The 21,438-nt window shown below is 41.5% G+C and overlaps 1 protein-coding gene across 1 annotated transcript in view; it reads right to left on the reverse strand.

The window, feature by feature from the left end:
• Window positions 1–264: 264 nt before the first annotated feature.
• The window catches only part of LOC122556855 (E3 ubiquitin/ISG15 ligase TRIM25-like), a 68,320-nt gene continuing 47,146 nt past the window's right edge, over window positions 265–21,438 (reverse strand). Inside the window, exons 2-8 of the mRNA XM_087995468.1 lie at window positions 16,615–16,710; window positions 14,726–14,956; window positions 14,310–14,332; window positions 7,224–7,357; window positions 6,622–6,756; window positions 5,584–5,721; window positions 265–4,781 (exon numbers count right to left, since the gene is read on the reverse strand). Coding sequence (XP_087851594.1) covers window positions 4,258–4,781; window positions 5,584–5,721; window positions 6,622–6,756; window positions 7,224–7,357; window positions 14,310–14,332; window positions 14,726–14,956; window positions 16,615–16,710 — 1,281 coding nt within the window. The 3' untranslated portion in view covers window positions 265–4,257. The remainder of the gene's footprint in view (window positions 4,782–5,583; window positions 5,722–6,621; window positions 6,757–7,223; window positions 7,358–14,309; window positions 14,333–14,725; window positions 14,957–16,614; window positions 16,711–21,438) is intronic.

The following is a 21,438-nucleotide window of genomic DNA, read 5'->3' on the forward strand; positions in this document are numbered from 1 at the left end:
ATGGCCAATTCACCTGACCTGCACATCTTTGGACTGTGGGAGGAAACCGGAGCACCCAGAGGAAACCCACGCAGACACGGGGAGAATGTGCAAAGTCCACACAGTCAGTCGCCTGAGGCTGGAATTGAACCCAGGTCTCTGGAGCTGTGAGGCAGCAGTGCTAACCACTGTGCCACCGTGCTGCCCACTTTTTAATTACAGTGTGGAAACAGGCCCTTCGGCCCAACAAGTCCACACCGCCCCGCCGAAGCGAAACCCACCCATACATTTACCCCTTACCTAACACGACAGGCAATTTAGTATGGCCAATTCACCTGACCCTGCACATCTTTGGATGGTGGGAGGAAACCGGAGCACCCGGAGGTTTCAAGGGAGGTTTGCTGGATTGATTCCTGGATTGAGTAGGCTGTCATAAGAGGAAGGTTTTGACAATTTGGACTTGTTTTCACTTGAAATTGGAAGCATGAGGGGTGGTATGATTTAAGTCTACAAGATCCTGAATGGTCTTGACCAGGTGCAAATAGAAAGAATGTTCCCTCTTGTGGGGAGCTAGGAGCCTCTGGGTGCTACTTACAAATTAGAGGTGACTGTTTTAGGATGGACATGAGGAGACTTTTTCTTCTCTCTTCACTAAAACACCCTGACACCTCTGCACCTATGAATTTTGTAGATGTTCTCTGCTTCAGTAATACTCAGCTTTTTTGTTCTTCCTGCCTAAGGTTCACATTTTGTCATCTGCTAGATAGTTGCTTCAACCAACATTTCGATATACACCTCATAATAGTTACCTACCTCCCTCTATCTCATCTTCAAATTTAGCTACTGTGCCTCACTCCCCTCATCCAACTGAGAATATAAATTGTAATAAGTTGAAACCACAGCACAAATCCCTTCTAAACCCCACTAATCATATTCAGCCACATATAAGATCCATATAAGCAAACTTTGATTTTTGCCAGTCAGCCAATTTTATATCCCTACTACTGAATTACCTCTGATAGCATGAGGTATTATTTTACAGAATTACCTTTAATGCAACACATTGTCAAATAACTTCTAGAAATCCAAATACAATATTATTACAAAATACAAATCTCGTTTATCTCAGAGGGTTGTGTGACTCTGGAACTCTCTGCCTCAGAAAGTGGTGGAAGCCGGATCATTGAATACTTTTAAGGTGGAGGTAAGTTCTTATTAGGTAAGAGAATAAAAGATTATTAGGGGAAATGGGAATGTGCTTTTCAAAACACCAACAGGTCAGCCATGATCACTGAAAGGCAGAGCAAGTCTGAGGGGATAAAAGGCCTACCTCTATTCCTAATTCATACGCTTGCATGGAGAGACCTGGAAATTACAATATCAGAAGAAATATTCAGTAATTAGTCCAGCAATCAAACAGCTTTAGTCTTTTGAAGTTGTTGGACAGGTGCTTGAAGTGTCAGTGGGTGACCATTTTAGAGATATTGCTCATAGCACACTTAGATTCAGCACCGTTATGTAAAGTGTCAATTTTTATAAAAAGTAAACATTTCTAAATTGAGGAAAGGCAAATTTTATAAAGCTAAGAGTTGACCTTGCAAGAGTGGATTGATGTTATCTACATTGTCGTGAAGTTGAAGGCATGTGCTGTACCTTTAAGAGAGAGTGCATGTTGTTCTGCACTGACAGCTTACAAGCACCTGTCATGTGAGTAACTGGCAGTCTCAGAGTGTACTGGAAAATTGAAAAAAAATGTAACATTTAGCTGTGAAACAAATATCCAAGTTAATTGTTGTTTTGACAACAATTCGGATTTAACCAACCAGTTTAAATTATGCCTCAGGATACAAAAACTCGATTGAGTTTGAATTTATTGTTTTTGCCAACATCAAACCAATAGGCAATCCAATGTTTGGGGTATTAAAAAAAGCAGGCATTTTGAAAGTCAGACAGAGAAACTGTCATCGAGAGAGTAACTGCCACTGAGTGAGTAACTGCAGTCAAAAAAGACTGCAATTCAAAAACACTCTCTATCAAAGGTACCTTTCTCATATGGAAAATATTCACAGTAAAAGATAAGCGATGACACCGGGAGATCTTCAGCTGAAAGACGATACCAGAGACCGACAGCCGCTGTATGGTTTTGAAATTAAGTTGATGTTATTTTAATAGGTGTTTTATTGGAACAGTATGTTGTTATAGAGTTGGAGGCAGTTAGTAAGCAGTTAAGAGAAAGTTGTGAATAGATGTTGTTTAAAGTTCACTTTTAGAGTTAAAGAATAAATTGATATTATTTTCTTTAAATAGTGGAACTTGTGAGTTTTCTATTACTCATGTTTTAACAGATTGCGAGGTCAGCTTTTCTGGGTGTTTGGTTTAATTAACATAAGGATTCATTGCCATGTCATAACAACGTGGATTCCCAATTTATATGCTTGTGCAGAGAGACCTGGAAATTACATTATCAGAAGAGATATCCACAATTAGTCCAACAATTAAATAGCTGTAGTTTTTTGAAATTGTTGGGCAAGTAGCAATGTGACCATTTTGGAGATATTGATAATAACACACTTAGATTTAGCATCATTGTGGAAAGTGACAAGAATAAAACAGAAGTAAAAATTTCTAAATTGAGGAAAAGCAAATGTTATAACACTGAGTTGATCTGGTAAAAGTGAATTGATGTTGTCTACATGGATTTTATCAAGGCATTTGACAAGTTCCCATATAACTGACCGGTTAGTGAAATTAGAGTCTACGGGATACTGAGGAATGTGGCGAGTTGGATCCAGAGTTAGCTCAGTGGCAGGAAACAAATGACAATGGTCAATTGAAGTTACTGCAAATGGAAAATAGTTTCGACTGCAATTCTTCAGGGCTCAGTGTTGGGTCCTTTGATATTACATTTTAATTATTTACACTTAAACATGGGAAATTTGATTGGAAAATCTGCAAACAACAAAAATTTGACCAGACAGTTGATACTGAAAAGGATGGCTATTGACTTCAGAATAACAATAATGGTTTGGTTGAGTGAGCAGGAAAGTGATAAATGGAATTCAGTCCAGAAAAGTACAAAATTATGTATTCGGGGAGGGAATTGCTAGGGAATACAGAATAAATGGGAGTGCGTGGAGAGGGATAAAGGAATTGAGGAATTGAGAGGAATTGCAGTACGTGTCAACAAGTCCCTGAAGGTGGAAGAACAGGTAAATAAGGCAATAAGGAAGGCATACAGGATGTGTTTTTTTTTCATTGAGCAAGGTATTGAATAAAAAAGCAGAAATATAATACCATAACTACCTAACAAATTGATCACAACAGCAGTTTTGTCTCCAGTCATGATCACTACATTTCAGTTGCTCTAGTGAGAGTACAGAGGAGATTCACAAGAATGTTAGCAGGGCTTAAACATTGCCACTATGAGGACTTGTTGAATAGCTAGGGCTGTTTTACTGATAACAGAGGAGGCCGAGAGATGACTAAACTTAAGTGTACAAAGCGGTGAGGGGCTTAGATAGATTGGACAGGGAAGATCTGTTTCTCCTAGCAGAGAGGTCGAATACAAGGGGGTACAGGTTTAAGGTAATTGGCGATAGAGTTAGTGGAGACAGGAATCAGGAACATCTGCCCAGTTTGATTGTTGAGGCAGAAACTCTCAAGGTATTTAACAGGGAACCTGGGTCTGTAACCTCCAACACTGTGAATAAAGTTAGGGAAAGTGTGCTTAGAATAGTTTATTCAGCTGGCCCAGACATGATGGATTAAAATGGCTTCTTTCTGTGATGTAACCTCTCCATGGTCCTATAACATCATCAGCTGGAGGGAGACAAAGCAATGTCATCATCAGATGAGGAAACTGAGTAATGTTATCATTACAGAGGGAGACCACAGAGTGACATTAGAAGGATACACAAAACAAGACTGACACTTAATTGTACATATTCTGGCTGGATCTCCATGATGATATATCTTAGACTTAAGTTTCCTTGGGGAGTGGAAGAATGGAATTGATTTGTTTCATAAATTGGTGTAAACAAAAAAAATGCTTTACTTTTCAATTCTCGTGGGCGCTTCAATAGTTTCTGTCCTATTTGCCCGTAGTGTTAGGTAAGGGGTAAATGTATGGGTGGGTTGCGCTTTGGCGGGTCGCTGTGGACTTGTTGGGTCGAAGGGCCTGTTTCCACACTGTAATGTAATGTAATCTAATCTAAATTTAGCGTGAAATTTCCGTCACCAAATTCATTGATACCAGAAGTGATGTCAGAGTCTCAAATATCATGTTGAACTTAACAATTTTAGTGATTTGTCCCAACTATAAAATGCTGGGAACACGGGTTCAGTGAATGTAGTTTGAAATGTGTGTAAATGTTTCAGTGAGTCAGTGACCTGGTAAAATGACAAAGTCCCAGCCTCATAGTTCAACTGGACTCGAATCCTGTTTACAGATGGGAGCAATGGAAGGACTGTGATCTGAGAGTTGTGCCGAGCTGTAAGATAACCTGCAATAAAATCCAAACTCCAAGATTTACTACTGTTTCCAAGAGAAGAGACTTCCCCCTCTCTCTCCACACTCCCATACACAATCCCGATTCTCCAGTAATTCCCATCAGTCACCACATCCCAGGAATGGGATCCTGAGGAAAAGCTCTGGGAGCAAAGGACTTGAGGAAGATACTTAAATCTCTTTGGGTGAGGCGAATAGGGCTGTTGCTGGTCAGTCCACGTTACTGATCTCAGGTCATCAGACAGAATCAAGTTGCAGTTTGCTGTCTTTGGATCCAGGCTCAATGGACTTTTTCCTAGAGAGGAGAGAAGAGATTAGTCAGACACAGTATTTCGACTCAGATCAATAAGTGACTGCTGCAGGATAGGAATATAAGTATTTCCCAGACACTGTCAGACCCACATTACTGTTAGACTAGGTTCTTCCTATGTTAAATAAAAGGCCTTCAGTCAAAATCTCTGTTAAAGATCAGTGTGTGGATCCCCATGTTACTCAGTGCAAACATTAACATGAGATACTGTGTAACAGTCAGTTTCATCATGCAAGTGTTGTGGATATATTCCCGAGAACACAATAGAAGCGACTCATCAGTGCACAACACAGTTACATTCCCACAATCTGAACACTGATTACACTGGTAACACACATAATACTATCCCACCTTGAACACAGGTGTTTGTCCTGGACTTATTCCCTCTGTTACTGTCTCATTCTGAATATCGGACTGTATGCTGAGCTGTGTTTTGAAGTTACTGTCATATTCTGAATACAGCAGTATGTCCTGGACTTTCTCCCCAAATTTCTGTCCCATTCTATTCGCAGTTTAATTCGAACCTCTATCAGTTTACACAGAATGGTGAAGAGTAGTTGGGACTTGTATTGAATCTGTCCCCTCTATATGTTAATTTGTTGTCCCCTCTTTACATCAAACTTACCAACACTTACATAGACCCTATGTCAAAAAAAATCAAGTCCGTTCCAGGAATAGTTGCAGAAACTTGAACCTCAAATCCCCTACTCTAAATTCAGACTGAAGGAACATTATTTGAAAAAAATGTAAGAATTGGTTTGATTTCTATGTAAAATTATGAACCTACTTTCGGATATTTCTGTTGTTCCATCAATTCCAGTTGATGGCTGGAGAATTTTCTCTTGGTCAGTGGCTGCTTCAGAAACACTCTCTTGGGGAGGAGTTTTGCTCACTGCGTCGCTGTGTTCAGGGGTGGACGCTGACTCTGTAAGCATAGCATGCAGTCATTGGGAATTATGGCATAACAAGTTCCAGCCTCCTGCATATTCCTCAGTGGTGGGTAAGAGATTCCATCCTTATATATTCATACGTTACAACAGTGACTCTACACTTGAAACAGAGTTCATATGCTGCAAAGCATTGTAGGAAATCCTGAGATAATGAAAGGCGCAATAAAGATGTGAACATTCCTTATTCTACTTTACTCTTTAAATTCAAATCTCAAACCACTGACTGAAGAAGTGTCACAAAAATTAGAATTAATTAGAAAATGGAAGGGTCAAGAGAGAAAAAAACAAGGGATTTCTTGAAAGCTGAGTGGGTTAAATACAAGTTATATTTGGTTGAACTCCATTGAAGATTACAAACATACCATGGGATATTTCTGTGCCCATTTTGATCTCAGTCAAATTCTGGATGACATTCCCTGGGATAGGATCTGCCCCCAAAGCACTTTGAGGGAAAGGAGGTACTTTTGATTGGTCCACGTATTCGGTGGAAGCTAACAATGTAAACAAAGCACATGGTGATTGGGAATAGTGAAACTGTAAGGACTAGCCTCTTTCGTGTTTCTCAGTTGTGGCTTGTCGATTCCATCTTTATCTATTCGTACATTACAACAGTAACTACACTTCAAAAATAGAACTTCAATGGCTGAAAAGCACTTTTGAATGTCATGAGGTTATGAAGAGTGATGAAAGGTGCTATAAAACTGCAAATAGCCTGTTTTTACATTTTCAACTAAAATTCCCACAACTGAGGGAATGTCACAAAAAATAAGGGTCAGATTGAAAATTATAGGTTTAGGAGAATAGCAAGGGTTAATTGAGAAAGGAGATGGACATGTCACAGACAAAATGAACCCATATGAAGATTACAAACCCACCTAGGGATTTTTCAGCTTCCTTGCCAATTGTAGTCAATGGTGAGCTGACCTTTGTGGGGACAGGGGCTGCCCCAGAGGAGTTATGCTGGGAAGGAGTAACATTCAGTAAGCCCGGGTCTCTGATGGAAGATGGCACTGTAAACAAAGCACATCGTAACTGTGATGTTGTGAGTTCCAGCTGTTTTCATATCACTGAAAGGTGGGTTGCAGGTATCATTTCTATATATAACAACATCATATCAGTGATTACGCCTCAAAAGTAGAACATCATTGGCTTTAAGTAATTTGGGATGACCAGATGTTATGAAAAGCATTTAATAAGTGGAGGCCCTTTTACTGGATTACACGTGAAACAAACTTTCCAACAATGTCCCTTCAAGGGACATTCTAATTGACAGTGTGCCTCCCTGGCCACAGTGGGCCCATTCCACGGAGGAAGGTTTAAAGCATATCTTACTGAGGACTGAGGATGGATCTCAGGTTCTTGATTCATACACGCAGGAAGCTCACATTAAACTTCAAGCATATTCCCAGCTCTATGAACACAATGAACCCAACCTGCTCTCATTCCCTTCGATTGGAGAAAAGTTGCATGTTCTTACTGATGATTCCCAATATGTCTGAGTGGTAATTTTCCCAAGCATTCAGCTTGTTCTGAAGGTGTTGAAATATACCAGACAGATTCAGGGTGACCTCTGGAACATTTGGCTCTATGACTGTCCGAGTCTCAGTCACTCTGAAACGAAATAGAAGAGAATGGTTTTATCAGTGAGGATATTTCAAATAAGGTTCTGCAAAGGGAATTTAGGGAGTTAGGTACAAAGTTGAAAAGGAGGACTTCTAGGGTTATAATCTCAGGATTACTCCCTATGCCGTGTGCTAGTGAGGCCAGAAATAATAAAATAGTACAGGTGAATGTATGGCCAGTTGACCAGGTATCAGGACCAGCGTATTCCTGTCTGGATGAAAGATAAACATGTCAAGATTCAGGAACCTTAATTCAAAAGAAAAAGGAAGCAAATGTTAAGGTTTAGGAAAATAGAAGGAGAAAGTGAGGTCTGCAGATGCTGGAGATCAGAGCTGGAAATGTGTTGCTGGAAAAGCGCAGCAGGTCAGGCAGCATCCAGGGAACAGGAGAATCGACGTTTCGGGCATAAGAAGAAGGGCTTATGCCCGAAACGTCGATTCTCCTGTTCCCTGGATGCTGCCTGACCTGCTGCGCTTTTCCAGCAACACATTTCCAGTTTAGGAAATAGAAATCAAGCAAGTCCCTTGAGGAGTATAAAGGAAGCAGAATGGAACTTAAAAAGAAATTAGGAGGGCGAGCAGGGGCATGGAAATGCCTTTTGCAAATAGGATGAAGGAGAATTCCAAGACAGTTTTTATGTATATTAGGAGTAAGAGGGTAACTAGGGAAAGGGTTGATCCATTCAAGGACAAAGGAGTAAATTAATGCATGGAACCAGAGGAAGAGTGTGAGGTCCTTCATGAGTGCTTCGCTTTGGTATTCATCAAGGAGAAAGGAATGGATAATAGGAAGTTTAGAAAGGTATTTGTTGATACTCTAAGGCACGTTGATATTAAAAAGGAGGAAGTGTTGGGTATCTTGAAAAATATTAAGGTACTTAAGTCCCCAGGATACTGAAGGAGGCAAGAGAGGACATTGCTGGGGCCTTAATAGAGATATTTGCATCCTCTTTAGCCACAGGCAAGATCTCAGAAGGGGGGAGTAGCCAATATTGTACCTTTGTTCAAGAAATTATAGGCTGAGAGACCCTGACATAAATGATCAGGAAATTCGAGCAGAAGATTCTTAGGGACAGGATTTACTTGCATTTGGAGAAGAATGAATTTGTTAGGAATAGTCAGCATGACTTCATGCAGAGGAGGAGTTGTCTCAAAAACCTGATTGAGTTGTTGAAGAAATGACAAAAATGATTAGGGTACAGCAGTGGATGCTATCTACATGGAATTACTAAAGATATAAATAATTTGGACAAAAAGAACAGTGATCTAATTAGTAAGTTTGCAGATGACACGAAAATTGGAGTTGGGGGGGTAATGAGGAAGGTTATCAAAGGATGCAGCATCTTATAGGTCAGATGAAAAATTGGACAGAGCAATGGCAGGTGGAGTTTAATCCGAACAAATGTGAGGTGATGCATTTTGGGAGGACAAATACAGGAGGAAAGTATATAGTAAATGGCAGTACCCTTAGGAGCATTGATCTAAAGAGGGATCTTGGGTTCCAAGTCCATAGCTCCCTGAAAATGGCAACACAAGTGGATAAGGTGGTAAAGAAGACTTACAACAAGCTTGCCTTCATCATTTGGGGCAGTGAGCATAATTGTTGGCAAGTCATGTTGCAACTATATAAAACTTTGGTCAAGCAACATTTGGAGTCGTGCACACAATCCATGTCACCGCACTACAGGAAAGATGCAGAGACTTTGGAGAGGGTGCAAAAGGGGTTTACCTGCCTGGTTTGGAGTGTATTAGATATAAGGAGAGGTTGGACAAACTTAAAGTGTTTGTACCAGAGCTTCAGAGGAGTGACCTGTTAGAAGAATTTAAAATTATGAGAGGCATGGATAGGATAGAAGTTGGAATCTTTTTCCCAGGGTGGAAATGTCAAATACTACTGGGCATAGGTTTAAGGTGAGGGGGGCACATTTAAAGAAAATGTGGAAAGAATTTTTTTTTTACACAGAGGATAGAATAGAAGAGCCTTTATTGTCACATTTCCTCAATGAGTATAGTGAAATATTTTTACATCACCAATTACAGCACCAACTTAGATCCAAAAGTATCTGGGCACATTTTCTTTAGTGACAAGAGAGTAGAGAAATAAAATGTCTCGATTGAGTTGGGATATCTGGTTGGCATGGACAGGTTGGACCGAAGGGTCTGTTTCCATGCTGTACATCTCTATGACTCTGTGACTACATTGTCCAAATAGACTGCATAGTTCCTGAAGAAGGGCTTATGCCCGAAACGTCGATTCTCCTGTTCCCTGGATGCTGCCTGACCTGCTGCGCTTTTCCAGCAACACATTTCCAGCTCTGATCTCCAGCATCTGCAGACCTCACTTTCTCCTGCATAGTTTGTTAACCCAGCCACAACTCTGTTCATGAGTCTTTGGAATGTGGTGTGTGTGTTCTTCATTCCAAAGAGCATCACTTTAACCTGGGGTTACAAACTCAGAAATTGTTTTGCCGACTCTGATAATGGTACCTGCCAGTAACCACACATTACGTCCAACTTGGTGCTGTAACTGGCTTGTCTGACTTTCTCAATACAGTCCCCCAATCTAGGAAGTAGATATGTGACGGATTTTGTAACAGCATTGACCTTCCGATAATCCATGCAGAATCGTTCAGTCCCATCCGGTTTGGGAACTAAGATGGTCAGCGAACTCCACTCGCTCTGGCTTGGTTTGATGATGTCATCGTCGAGCATGGCTTCCACCTCCATCTGGACCTGTCTGGCTTTGAAAGGGTTAAGCCGATCGGGGTGTTGTTTTATCGGAGCAGTATTCCCTACGTACAATAGCGTAAATCCTCCATATCTGATTCTTACATATGTCCTTATACTGCAGTAGCAAATCTTTCAACTGCATTCTATGCTCCTGAGATAGATAGCTATCTCACTCGTTAAGGACGTCTTCATTTTAAAATCTATCTTGAGGCACATCACAATCCTCTTTATGACTTTAACTTTCCCAATATTAATTGGAACCTCCTTCGAGCAGATGGTTTGGAAGGAGCTGTTTTTGTAAGGTGTGTTCAGGAGGGTTTCCTAACTCAGTACGTTGACAGGCCAACGAGGGGAGAGGCCATTTTGGATTTGGTGCTCGGCAATGAGCCGGGGCAGGTGTCAGAGCATTTTGGTGATAGTGACTACAACTGCCTCACATTCTACATAGCTATGGAGAAGGAGAGAAGCAGGCACAATGGGAGGATATTTAATTGAGGAAAAGGAAACTATGATGCTATCAGACGTGAGTTGGGAAGCATGGACTGGGAGCAATTGTTCCATGGAAAGGGCACTATTGATATGTGGAGACTGTTTAACGAACAGTTGTTGCGAGTGATGCACAAATGTGTTCCTCTGAGACAGGCAAGAAGGGGTAAGATAAAGGAACCTTGGATGACGAGAGCAGAGGAGCTTCTCGTCAAAATAAAGAAGGCAGCTTACGTAAAGTGGAGGAAGCAAGGGTCTTACTCAGCTCTAGAGGGTTACAGGCAGGCAAGGAAGGGGCTCAAAAATGGTCTGAGGAGAGCCATGAGGGGGCACGAAAACAGCTTGGCAGGAAAGATTAGGGAGAATCCAAAGGCATTTTACACGTATGTGAGGAATAAGAGAATGATCAAAGAAAGAGTAGGGCCGATCAGGGATAGCATAGGGAACTTGTGTATAGAGTCTGAGGAGGTAGGGGAAGCCCTAAATGAGTTTTTTGCTTCTGTCTTTACTAAAGAAAAGGACCTTGTAGTGAATGAAACCATTGAGGAGCAGGTAAGCATGCTGGAACGGATAGAGATTGAGGAAGCTGATGTGCTGAAAATTTTGACAAACATTAAGATTGACAAGTCACCAGGGCCAGACCAGATTTGTCCTCGGCTGCTTTGAGAAGCGAGAAATGTGATTGCTTAGCCGCTTGTGAAGATTTTTGTATCCTCGCTCTCCACCAGAGTCGTACCTGAGGACCGGAGGGAGGCAAATGTAATTCCTCTCTTCAAGAAAGGAAATAGGGAAATTCCCGGCAATTACAGACCAGTCAGTCTCACATCTGTCGTCTGCAAGGTGTTAGAAAGGATTCTGAGGGATAGGATTTATGACCATCTGGCTTGATTAAGTGCAGTCAGCACGGCTTTGAGAGGGGCAGGTCATGCCTCACAAATCTTATTGAGTTCTTCGAGGATGTTACTAGACACATTGATGAGGGTCGAGGGGTGGACGTGGTGTATATGGACTTCAGCAAGGCATTTGATAAGGTTCCCCATGGGAGGCTCATTCAGAAGGTCAGGAGGAATGGGATACAGGGAAATTTAGCTGTCCAGATACAGAATTGGCTGGCCAACAGAAGACAGCGAGTGGTAGTGGAAGTCAGTGGTGAGTGGTGTTCCACAGGGCTCTGTTCTTGGGCCTCTACTGTTTGTAATTTTTATTAATGACTTGGATGAGGAGATTGAAGGATGGGTCAGCAAGTTTGCAGACGACACAAAGGTTGGAGGTGTCATTGATAGTATAGAGGGCTGTTGTAGGCTGCAGCGTGACATTGACAGGATGCAGAGATGGGCTGAGAGGTAGCAAATGGAGTTCAACCTGGATAAATGCGAAGTGATGCATTTTGGAAGGTCGAACTTGAAAGCTGAGTACAGGATTAAGGACAGGATTCTTGGCAGTGTGGAGGAACAGCGGGATCTTGGTGTGCAGGTACATAGATCCCTTAAAATGGCCACCCAAGTGGACAGGGTTGTTAAGAAAGCATATGGTGTTTTGGCTTTCATTAACAGGGCGATTGAGTTTAAGAGCCATGAGACCTTGTTGCAGCTCTAGAAAACTTTAGTTAGACCGCACTTGGAATACTGTGTCCAGTTCTGGTCGCCCTATTATAGGAAAGATGTGGATGCTTTGGAGAGGGTTCAGAGGAGGTTTACCAGGATGCTGCCTGGAATGGAGGGCTTATCTTATGAAGAGAGGTTGACTGAGCTCGGACTTTTTTCATTGGAATAAAGGAAGAGAGGGGACCTAATTGAGGTGTACAAGATAATGAGAGGCATAGATAGAGTTGAAACCCAGAGACTTTTTTCCCAGGGCAGAAATTGTTAACACAAGGGGTCATAGTTTTAAGCTGTTTGGTGAAAAGTATAGAGGGGATGTCAGAGGCGGGTTCTTTACACAGAGAGTTGTGAGAGCATGGAATGCGTTGCCAGCAGCAGTTGTGGAAGCAAGGTCATTGGGGATATTTAAGAGACTGCTGGACATGCAAATGGTCACAGAAATTTGAGGGTTTATACATTAGGTTTACCTTACATGAGGATCAATGGTCAGCACAACATCGTGGGCTGAAGGGCCTGTTCTGTGCTGTACTATTCTATGTTCTATGTTCTAATCCACATCATCTGGATTTGATTCCTCACTCTGCGGGGCAGTAACTAACACCTGTTTCTCCAGTTCTTTGTCTCTAGTATAATATGGTTTTAACATGTTCACATGACATACCCGAGACCATTTATCTATCTGGCATCTTTACTAAATAGTTCATCTGATTCAACTTTTTCTCAATTTGATAGGGACCACAAAACCTGGTTTTGACGGGATCTCCTATCACTGGTAACAGTACTAACACATCATCGCCTCAGGAAAATGTCTGAGTCTCACAGCTTTTATCTGCCACCTGCTTCATTCTATACCCAGCTAATCTAGCTATTGATCAAGTGTTACATAGTTATGTTATTCAGAATCCCTGGTGCTGTGTCAGGTAGTTCTGCTAGCTTTTAACTGTCTTAAATGTACAGTACACTCACATCTTCATAACAGAAGTGTGAAAGAACAAAGAGATCTAGGAGTACTGGCTTATAACTTCTTGAAAGTGGACTCATAGGTACTCCAGGTTTTGAAGAAGGCTTTCGGCATGCTAGCTTTCACTGGCCAGAGCTTTGAGTATAGCAGTTGGGATGTCTTATTGCAGCTGAAGGCAACATTTGGAGTATTGCATGCAGTTCTGGTTGCCCTACTATAGAAATGATATTATTAGACTATAATGAGTCCAGAAAAGATTTATTAGGATGTTACCTGGACTGGAAGGTTTGATTTATAAGGAGAGGTTGGATACCTTGGGACTTTTTTCCCTGACTATAGGAAATTAAGGGGTGACCTTTTAGAGATCTATACAATCATAAGAGGCATAGATAAGGTAGATAAACAACAGCTTTTCCCCATGGTAGGTGAGTCTAAAACTAAATGGTATAGGTTTAAGGTGAGAGGGGAGAGATAAGAAAGGGTTCGGGGGCAATTTTTTTTCACATACTGAGTAGTGAATGTCAGGAACAGACTACCAGACGTAGCAGTGGAGGTGAGTACAATTTTGTCATTTGAGAAACATTTAGGCAGGTACATGGATGGGATAGGTATGGAAGGATAATGACCAAATGCAGGCAATTAATGGTGAAAACTTGGCAGCATGGATGGGGTGAAGAGCCTTTTCCATGCTGTAAACTTCCAGGATTCTATGCTCATTTGAATACAAGTCTGGTTGTTTTAATGAGGATTAAGTATTTGAGGTGAGTTAAAAGCTTTGAATTGGCCTCAGTTAATAATTGAAAAATAATGCAGGCTATTATGGATATTTAGCACTTCATGTTATTTCATCTCATCTTTTCAAGTACTTGCACCAAGCCAGAGAGCTTTCCAATTCTTGCTACTCACTTCAAGTGTGGAAATGTGGCCTTCAGTCAGAATAGGTCACATGATCTCCTTTCATTCCTCCATTTCATCCAAAATTAAAGGCACAGTCCCCGTATAACAATCTTACAAACTTCATACATGTAACAAACATCATTCAATATTCCCACTATTTGAATGCAATGTATCTGGGGAGGTTTCCTGCCACAACATTAATTCAACTCTGCTCCCAGGAGCAGGGAAAAGTTCCTTATTAGCAGCAGCTACTGCGAGGAACTTACCTGGAAAGGAGCTGCCTTGAGTTCTGCGAATAAAGAGAGAAAATCAAATCAGTCAACAGAAAAAGCAACCAGTGAAACTAAACAGTGAATTTGGAATTGAGGGAAAGAGCTCAGCGTGGAACAGTTGGTGTCACCAATCCCAGGAACTGGTAATAATCACATATTTCCCTGCACTCATCCTGGAATTGAACAAACACTCCAAGAGGGTCAATGGGGGGGGAGCAGCACCAACACTCCTCAGGCAGGACTGCAGGGGGCAGCACCAACATCCCGAGGGCAATTAAAAAGTGGGGGGGAGGGGGGCAGCAAATGTATGCTGAGGCTGGACCCCACCAATAACCTTTGAACAATTCAGATTCACTCTACCTTCACAGAAACAGCCCATTCCACACAACTTGTTCATATTGAAGATGTACCTGAATAAAGGAGAGGGGGTCCCTCTGTAACAGACTCTGGGTTTTTCCATTTACTGATGCAACGAGCTCAATCATCTTGTTTAAAGCTCCAGAATGGTTCCTAATCTGAGTTAGAGTGTAGAGTCCCTCCTCATCGATCACTCTCAGAGTGGATGCTTCATCTTCTTCCAGCTTTCTCCTCCACTCAGCAAAGTTCTTCAATATATTTTCTTTCAGCTTATTGAGTTGCATCTGAAACCCAAACCAACTCTCATTACAAACAACCGTTCCTCACAGCTGTAACTCCGAGCACACAGCACTTTCCAGGAACAAGACACTTTATTTCATCTCCACAAGAGATTATGGGGATGCCCAGTGGGAGGGAAAATAGATTTTCACCAGGGTTACCTTGCGATTAAAAGAAAAAGCACCGTATTTATACTGGGGATGGCACTGCCACCTGGTCCATTGTTATGGAGCAGACCAGATCCTCTCAAAATGTTTTAAGAAAGTAGCCTCGACCCTAACTTTTCCTTATTTAAAAGGCAGGTTTAATATGTTGTGTTCCAAATGTAACTTGATTGCTGAAACTACTTGACGTTAAGCAAAACACAATTTATTTCAACACTACAGTTAAAATACAACCAAAGAAAGAGGAATTTAGAATAACTTAAATCTATTGAAAAATTTAAGAGAATAATAGATACAGTAACTATTACTAATTAACTGTTCCAATGTAGTAACAACCCATAAACACACCCTTTAGCAAATTCAGAAAAACAGATTTTCTCTCACATAAACTAGCAGCTAGGAAGAGAACCCCCCAGCTTTTGGCTGTAACTGAGGGAGGGAAAAATAGCTTCCACTTTCTTAAGCCGAGAACAGCAACTGCTAAAAGCTAACTAAAAACCTTTGATCTGTGAGAGCTAGACCTCACCCATTCAGGCTGCTTCTATTGTTCCAACTTGGGTTTTAAAAAACCTTAAGGTCTCACAAGCTGTTTACTCTTGTGGTTTTGGTGGACTGCTCACCACCTCTGCCTTCCAACCTCTCTTCAAAGAAATGAGGACGAAATAGCTTCTTAAAGCCACAGTATTATCATACCATCCACATGTGGAATGTTGGCTCCAGTTTTGGTGCCCACACCTGGTGAAGGAGATTGAGATTCTGGAGTGGACGGTTACACAGACTTTGACGGATTTTAGTTCAGGGGATCAGCTCCACGGGGTCAGGTGATTGTTAGAAAGACAGGCTGAGGGGGATATGGCAAAGGTGTTTAAAATGATGGAGGGATTATTGGACTCACTCATTGGGTAAGGTATTTGAGATGGATCAGGATGGTCAGACCAGAGGGGCCTTAGAATTAAATACATACATACAGAGTTAGATTAGACACCGGGGTCCTTGATCTCTGGAACAGATTCCCTGAATATGTGGTGGGGATGGAGTCATTCTTGCCTATTAAAAGGAAGCTGCAGAGAAATTTCACCAGTGTTTGTCCTGAATTTAATCTCTTTTCTGTTTGTCCTTCCCAGGTCAGGACATGGTTCAGGGTGGATCAGTGGGGTTGGGTCTGATTGAAACCTGTCTGCAGGCTTACTCGGGCTAATGCGATTTTCTTCCCTTCCTTTCTATTTTCAGATTATCCAGGCTCTAGGACAAGTCTTCAACTGCCAGCCTCTGACTGTGTGTTTCAGTAAATCCAGCATCTGAGAGATGGAATAGTATTCCTCAGGAAGTGCAGGGAGAGTTAAACAGTTCCCCCTCTCATTAAACACATGGGAACTCAGTGTTATCAGTGACTCAGCACCCGTCAAAGGAACCCTTTTTTTTAAAAGTCTGTTTCTGAGGTGCACATTTAATCAGTGAGGAGGGAAATAACTTTGAAATCCAATTACACATTTCCCTACCTTTACATCATCTGCTGATCTGTCCAAGTTTCTCTGTTTTCTCGAATAAGTTTCCTGGTCTTCCTGAAGCTTCTCAATTTCTCTCCCTAATTCTTCCTGGAAAGACAATTAAAAAGTGCTCAAACTAATATCCTGCTTTATATCATGCTTTTAACACAGTAAAACATCCAAGGATTCTTTGCAGAAGCATAAACAATCAAAAATTGATACTGAGCCAAAGACGTAGACATTAGAATAACCATCAAAAAGCCTGTTTAGAGAAGTACTTTTAGAGGTGCATTCAAGATGGTCAAGAGGTGAAGAGTGTTTAGTGTGTGTGTTGCTGAACTGTAGGACTAGACTTGTTTGAAGTTTTTGGTCAGCAGTGGTAGGCAAAATAAGTCGGCGATGCACAGAAGGCCAGAATTGAAGAGCAGTAGTGTTTTCAAGGGTTGGAATATGGATGTTATAGAGATAGCAAGGGGTCAGGCCATGAAGAAATCTGAACATCTGTTCTGACCACAAAGCACGAGAATTTTACAACTGAGGCATTGCCAGACCAAGATCCATCTTAAGTCAGATAGCGCAGGAGAGATGCAAGTACAGGATTTGATCCAAACCAGGAAAAGGGCAGCAGAATTTTGGAGGATCTTTGGATTTATTTTCTGTGGGGAGAGACATTAAAGCATGGATGGCAATGGGGTCATGCAGGAGGGGAGTTTACCTACGGTCAGAATCACCCTGGTTTCAAAGCTTAATGGTACACAGGACCAGGCTCATCTAAACATATTGGGAGGAGGAACCTGGGAAGGTGCAAAGCCTATGGGATTGATGGGAAGGGCTATCAGGAAGGAAACCAGGATGTGAAGGGAGTCACTGATACACAGAAGCAAAGGCTGGAAGCTACTGCATGAAGTGTACTTGCTGCCACCTCCATTGTGCTGGAAGTGAAAGAAAATGGCTATAACCATATCTGGAGTAGATATGGTCAGTATCTTGGACTATGAGGGAAGGAAGGCCCATTACAGGGCAACAACATTACAGAGACATATGAAGTGCACAGGACACAGGCTCTATAATCCCTCATGACCTTAGTGCATTGGCTCCTTGAGTGCTGTGCAGCTTCCTGCCTTGTTGAGCACTTAATTCAAGACCAACACATTTGCACAGAGGCGAGGGAAGAAAAGCAATGTTTCACTAAGGAGGGGGCAATGGTGTCAGCAGAACTCATCGCCAAATATATGCCATATACAGCTTGCTTCCACATACAGCAGACTCTCAACTCAGACATCATTCCATGGTACATCCTGCATGGGTATGATGTTAGGCATCATGATGGCACAGTTGCATCTGGGGCTACACGGAGACCCAAAAAACCAGATTTAGTGCAGAACCATTGACATTTAGGGAAATGTGGGAGTCAATAGACAGTGCAATGGCAGACAAGACACCAGGTTAGTAATCCAGCATCCCAGGTTAATGTTCAGAGGGCATGGAATTGAAAACCACCAGGGCAGAAGAGAATTTGATAATAAAGTATAAATAAATTAGTTTAACAATGACCATGTAACCACAGTCCATTGTCCTAAAAATCCATCAGGTGCCCTTTAAGGAAATCTACTGTCCTTACCTAGTTTGGCCAATATGAGACTTCAATTCCCACAGCAATGTGCTTGACTATTAACTGCCCTTCAGGCAATTAGTGATGGGCAATTAATGCTGGCCTAGTTAGTGATGCCCACAATCCCATGAACAATTTGTTTAAAAACTTGGTGAGGTAAAAGGGGCTGCAACATCTGGTATTTTGAGCCAGATGATGACCTCAGACAAGGCTGCCAGGGACTGATGACAAAGTCTCCCTTGCCAGCTCTCTGGAAAGGGGACAGCCTTCCTTTGGAGATCCCTGTCAGAGAATCATGATGCCATTTCTCCTTCTCCAACATCTTCAGAATGATTGTCTGATAATGAGCTGGGTTGGAACGCCAGTACTCATTTGGATGCACAACAACCTCTTAAAGAATTGTGGGTATCCAGTGAGTTCCTCCTGGAATGGCAGGTGGTGGAATAGGACTGGAATCCAGAAAGAGGCCCACCATGGGTTGAGTTAGGTACATAATGAGCTGAGTTTGGTGAGATACATTGGAGAGAAACTCACCATGAAACCTAACAAATCTGACAGTTAGCCAAAAAAACATACATTTCAGACCATTTTACTGCAGATTCTCAAGAAACAGCAACTGGTGATAGTTGCAAGGTACTTTTGTTAAGACTAGCTTTCAACCCCTGGTTTATTATTGAATTGAACTTAAATTTCACCAACTGATATAGTGGGATTTGAACATATGCACATTAACTTGAGTCACTAGATTAGAAATCCAATGACATTACTATTACTCCAATATATCCTTTTATGCTCAAAGTACTCATATCTCTCCCAAAAAAAAGACCAAAATGGTATCCAGTACTCCAAGAGTGGCCTCACCAATGCCCTGTACCACTGTATTAAGAGTTCTGTCTCATGTAACTTCCCAATTACCTGCGTCATCTGTTAACCTATTGGATTCATGGATAAATGTGTATATATCTTTATCACAGCATTCTGCAATCCTTCTGCATATACATAATATTTTGATTTCCTATTTGTCCCACTGAAGTGGACAGCTTAGTAATTTCTCTTATTATATTTCATCCGCCACTTTTCAGCTCATTCATTCAACCTATCTACATCACTTTGCAGAATCCTCCTGTCATCCTCAACTTGGTTTGCAACTTAACTTTGCATTGATCATTTATCCATTCCACCACCGAACATATCTACTATGACCTCGTATCTTGGGTACTAATCTTCTACATGGCAATTATCAAATATCTTTTGAAAATCCAAATACACTAATCTAAGGATTCCCTCTTATCTATCCCATTGGTCACATTATCAAATAACTCTAATTTGTCAAATACTGTTTTTCTTTTACAAGATCCTATTGGCTCTGCCTGATTATATTAAGATCTTTTACATTTCCTGCTACCACTTCCTTAATAATACGTCCTACCATTTTCCCAACAACTGGTCTTTGTCTTCTACCTTTCCTAAAGACAGATGTTTAATTTGTGACTTTCCAATTCACTGGAATCTTTCCAGACTCCAGGAAATCTTGGAAGATTACAATCAAAGCATCTGCTATCACATCAATCACTTCATTTAAGACACAGGGATGCAGATCAACAATCAGATGCAGAGGACTTGTCAGCTTTAGTTACTTTTTGTCGAGGGTAAGTGATTGTCTGGATGTTTTTTTATATCTTCCACTCTGAAAATAGATACATAATACTTGTCCAAAGTCTTTATCATTTCTGTGTTTCCCATATTCTGGTCTACTAATAATCGTGACAGCATTGCATGTCTTTTCTTGCAATTTGATACACTGACATTCAGGCAATAAGCACAAACCCCCATTTCTGTTGTTTATAATTCTAATTCTCCACTTTGCTCCTATGATGGCCTTTCTGTCTATGACCTAGTACCATGTTCAAAAGAAGCTCAAATTAGGCTTGGGGAACAGCAATGTATCTTAATGATTAGGCACTTAACAGCTTTCTGGATTCAATATTGAGTTCAAAAACCCCATGAGAGATCATAACTTCAGTCACCATCTAGTTTTTAGATTACTTACAGTGTGGAAACAGGCCCTTCGGCCCAACAAGTCCACACTGACCCTCCGAAGAGCAACCCATCCAGACCCATTCTGCCAATTTACCCCTTCACCTAACACTATGGGCAATTTAGCATGGCCAATTCACCTGACCTGCGCATTTTTGGACTGTGGGAGGAAACTGGAGCACCCAGAGGAAACCCACGCAGACACGGGAGAATGTGCAAACTCTACACAGATAGTTGCCTGAGGCGGGAATTGAATCCGGGTCTCTGGCGCTGTGAGGCAGCAGTGCTAACCACCGTGCCGCCGTGCCGCCCACCAGTTCTAAAGACCAAAAGAACTGCGGATGCTGTAAATCAGAAACAAAAACAGAAGTTGCTGGAAAAGCTCAGCAGGTCTGGCAGCATCTTTGCAGAGAAATCAAAGTTTACATTTCAGGTCACAGACATAGGTGACAAAGGTTCTAATAAATACAGCCACCCCAGGAAGAGCATTAACTTTAAAAAGATGGCAGAAGTTGGCTATTAATGAGGTCAGTACCTTGGAATTGGGGGTTCGAGAAATTCTTGAAAAGCCCAATTCTTCAGGTCATTACAGCAGCTGTTGAATGGTGATTGGGACCTCAGGCACAGTTAGTCAGTCTATCAGGGCAGAACCATTAGTAAAGTTGTTCTTTTGAATTATATTTTCTGACAGATGGTTCTGAGCTGCTGCTGAGACAGCATGAAGATCTGAAAGTTCCCTGCCTAATCGGCTACACCAGCTTCCGGAAGCTGAAAGAGTAGAAAGGTGAGTTATAAACATTGCTGCCTTTGTCTGTGGATTCAGAAGGTGACCCTGATCAATGTTTCAGAAAAAGGAGCAAACGAGTCGACCTTAATGCATGTGAAACAATGCATCATGAAAGCCATTTAAGTCATCTGGCCAGTTTTGTTATTTCCTTTTATTAATCCTCTGTGTTCGTTTCTCTGCCTATCCTTTGTGCAAACGGGGGGTTGAAAATAAATGTTTAAAGCGTAGAAATTAATCAGCCCGACTTTGTTGTTTGATTTTCTCTCTGCTAAAGTTATTGTGTATCTAATAAATAGTGAAGTCTTTTGTTTAAGAAACCCCAAACTGGTGGCTGGAAATTAATTATTTGAAAGTCAGGGAATAGTTACTCTACAGCCTAGTTAGGAACCATTGGAGTGAC

Source organism: Chiloscyllium plagiosum, unplaced genomic scaffold (assembly GCF_037043375.1).
Source record: "Chiloscyllium plagiosum isolate Xiang-an unplaced genomic scaffold, Cpla_swu_hap1 HiC_scaffold_16, whole genome shotgun sequence".
NCBI lineage: Eukaryota > Metazoa > Chordata > Chondrichthyes > Orectolobiformes > Hemiscylliidae > Chiloscyllium > Chiloscyllium plagiosum.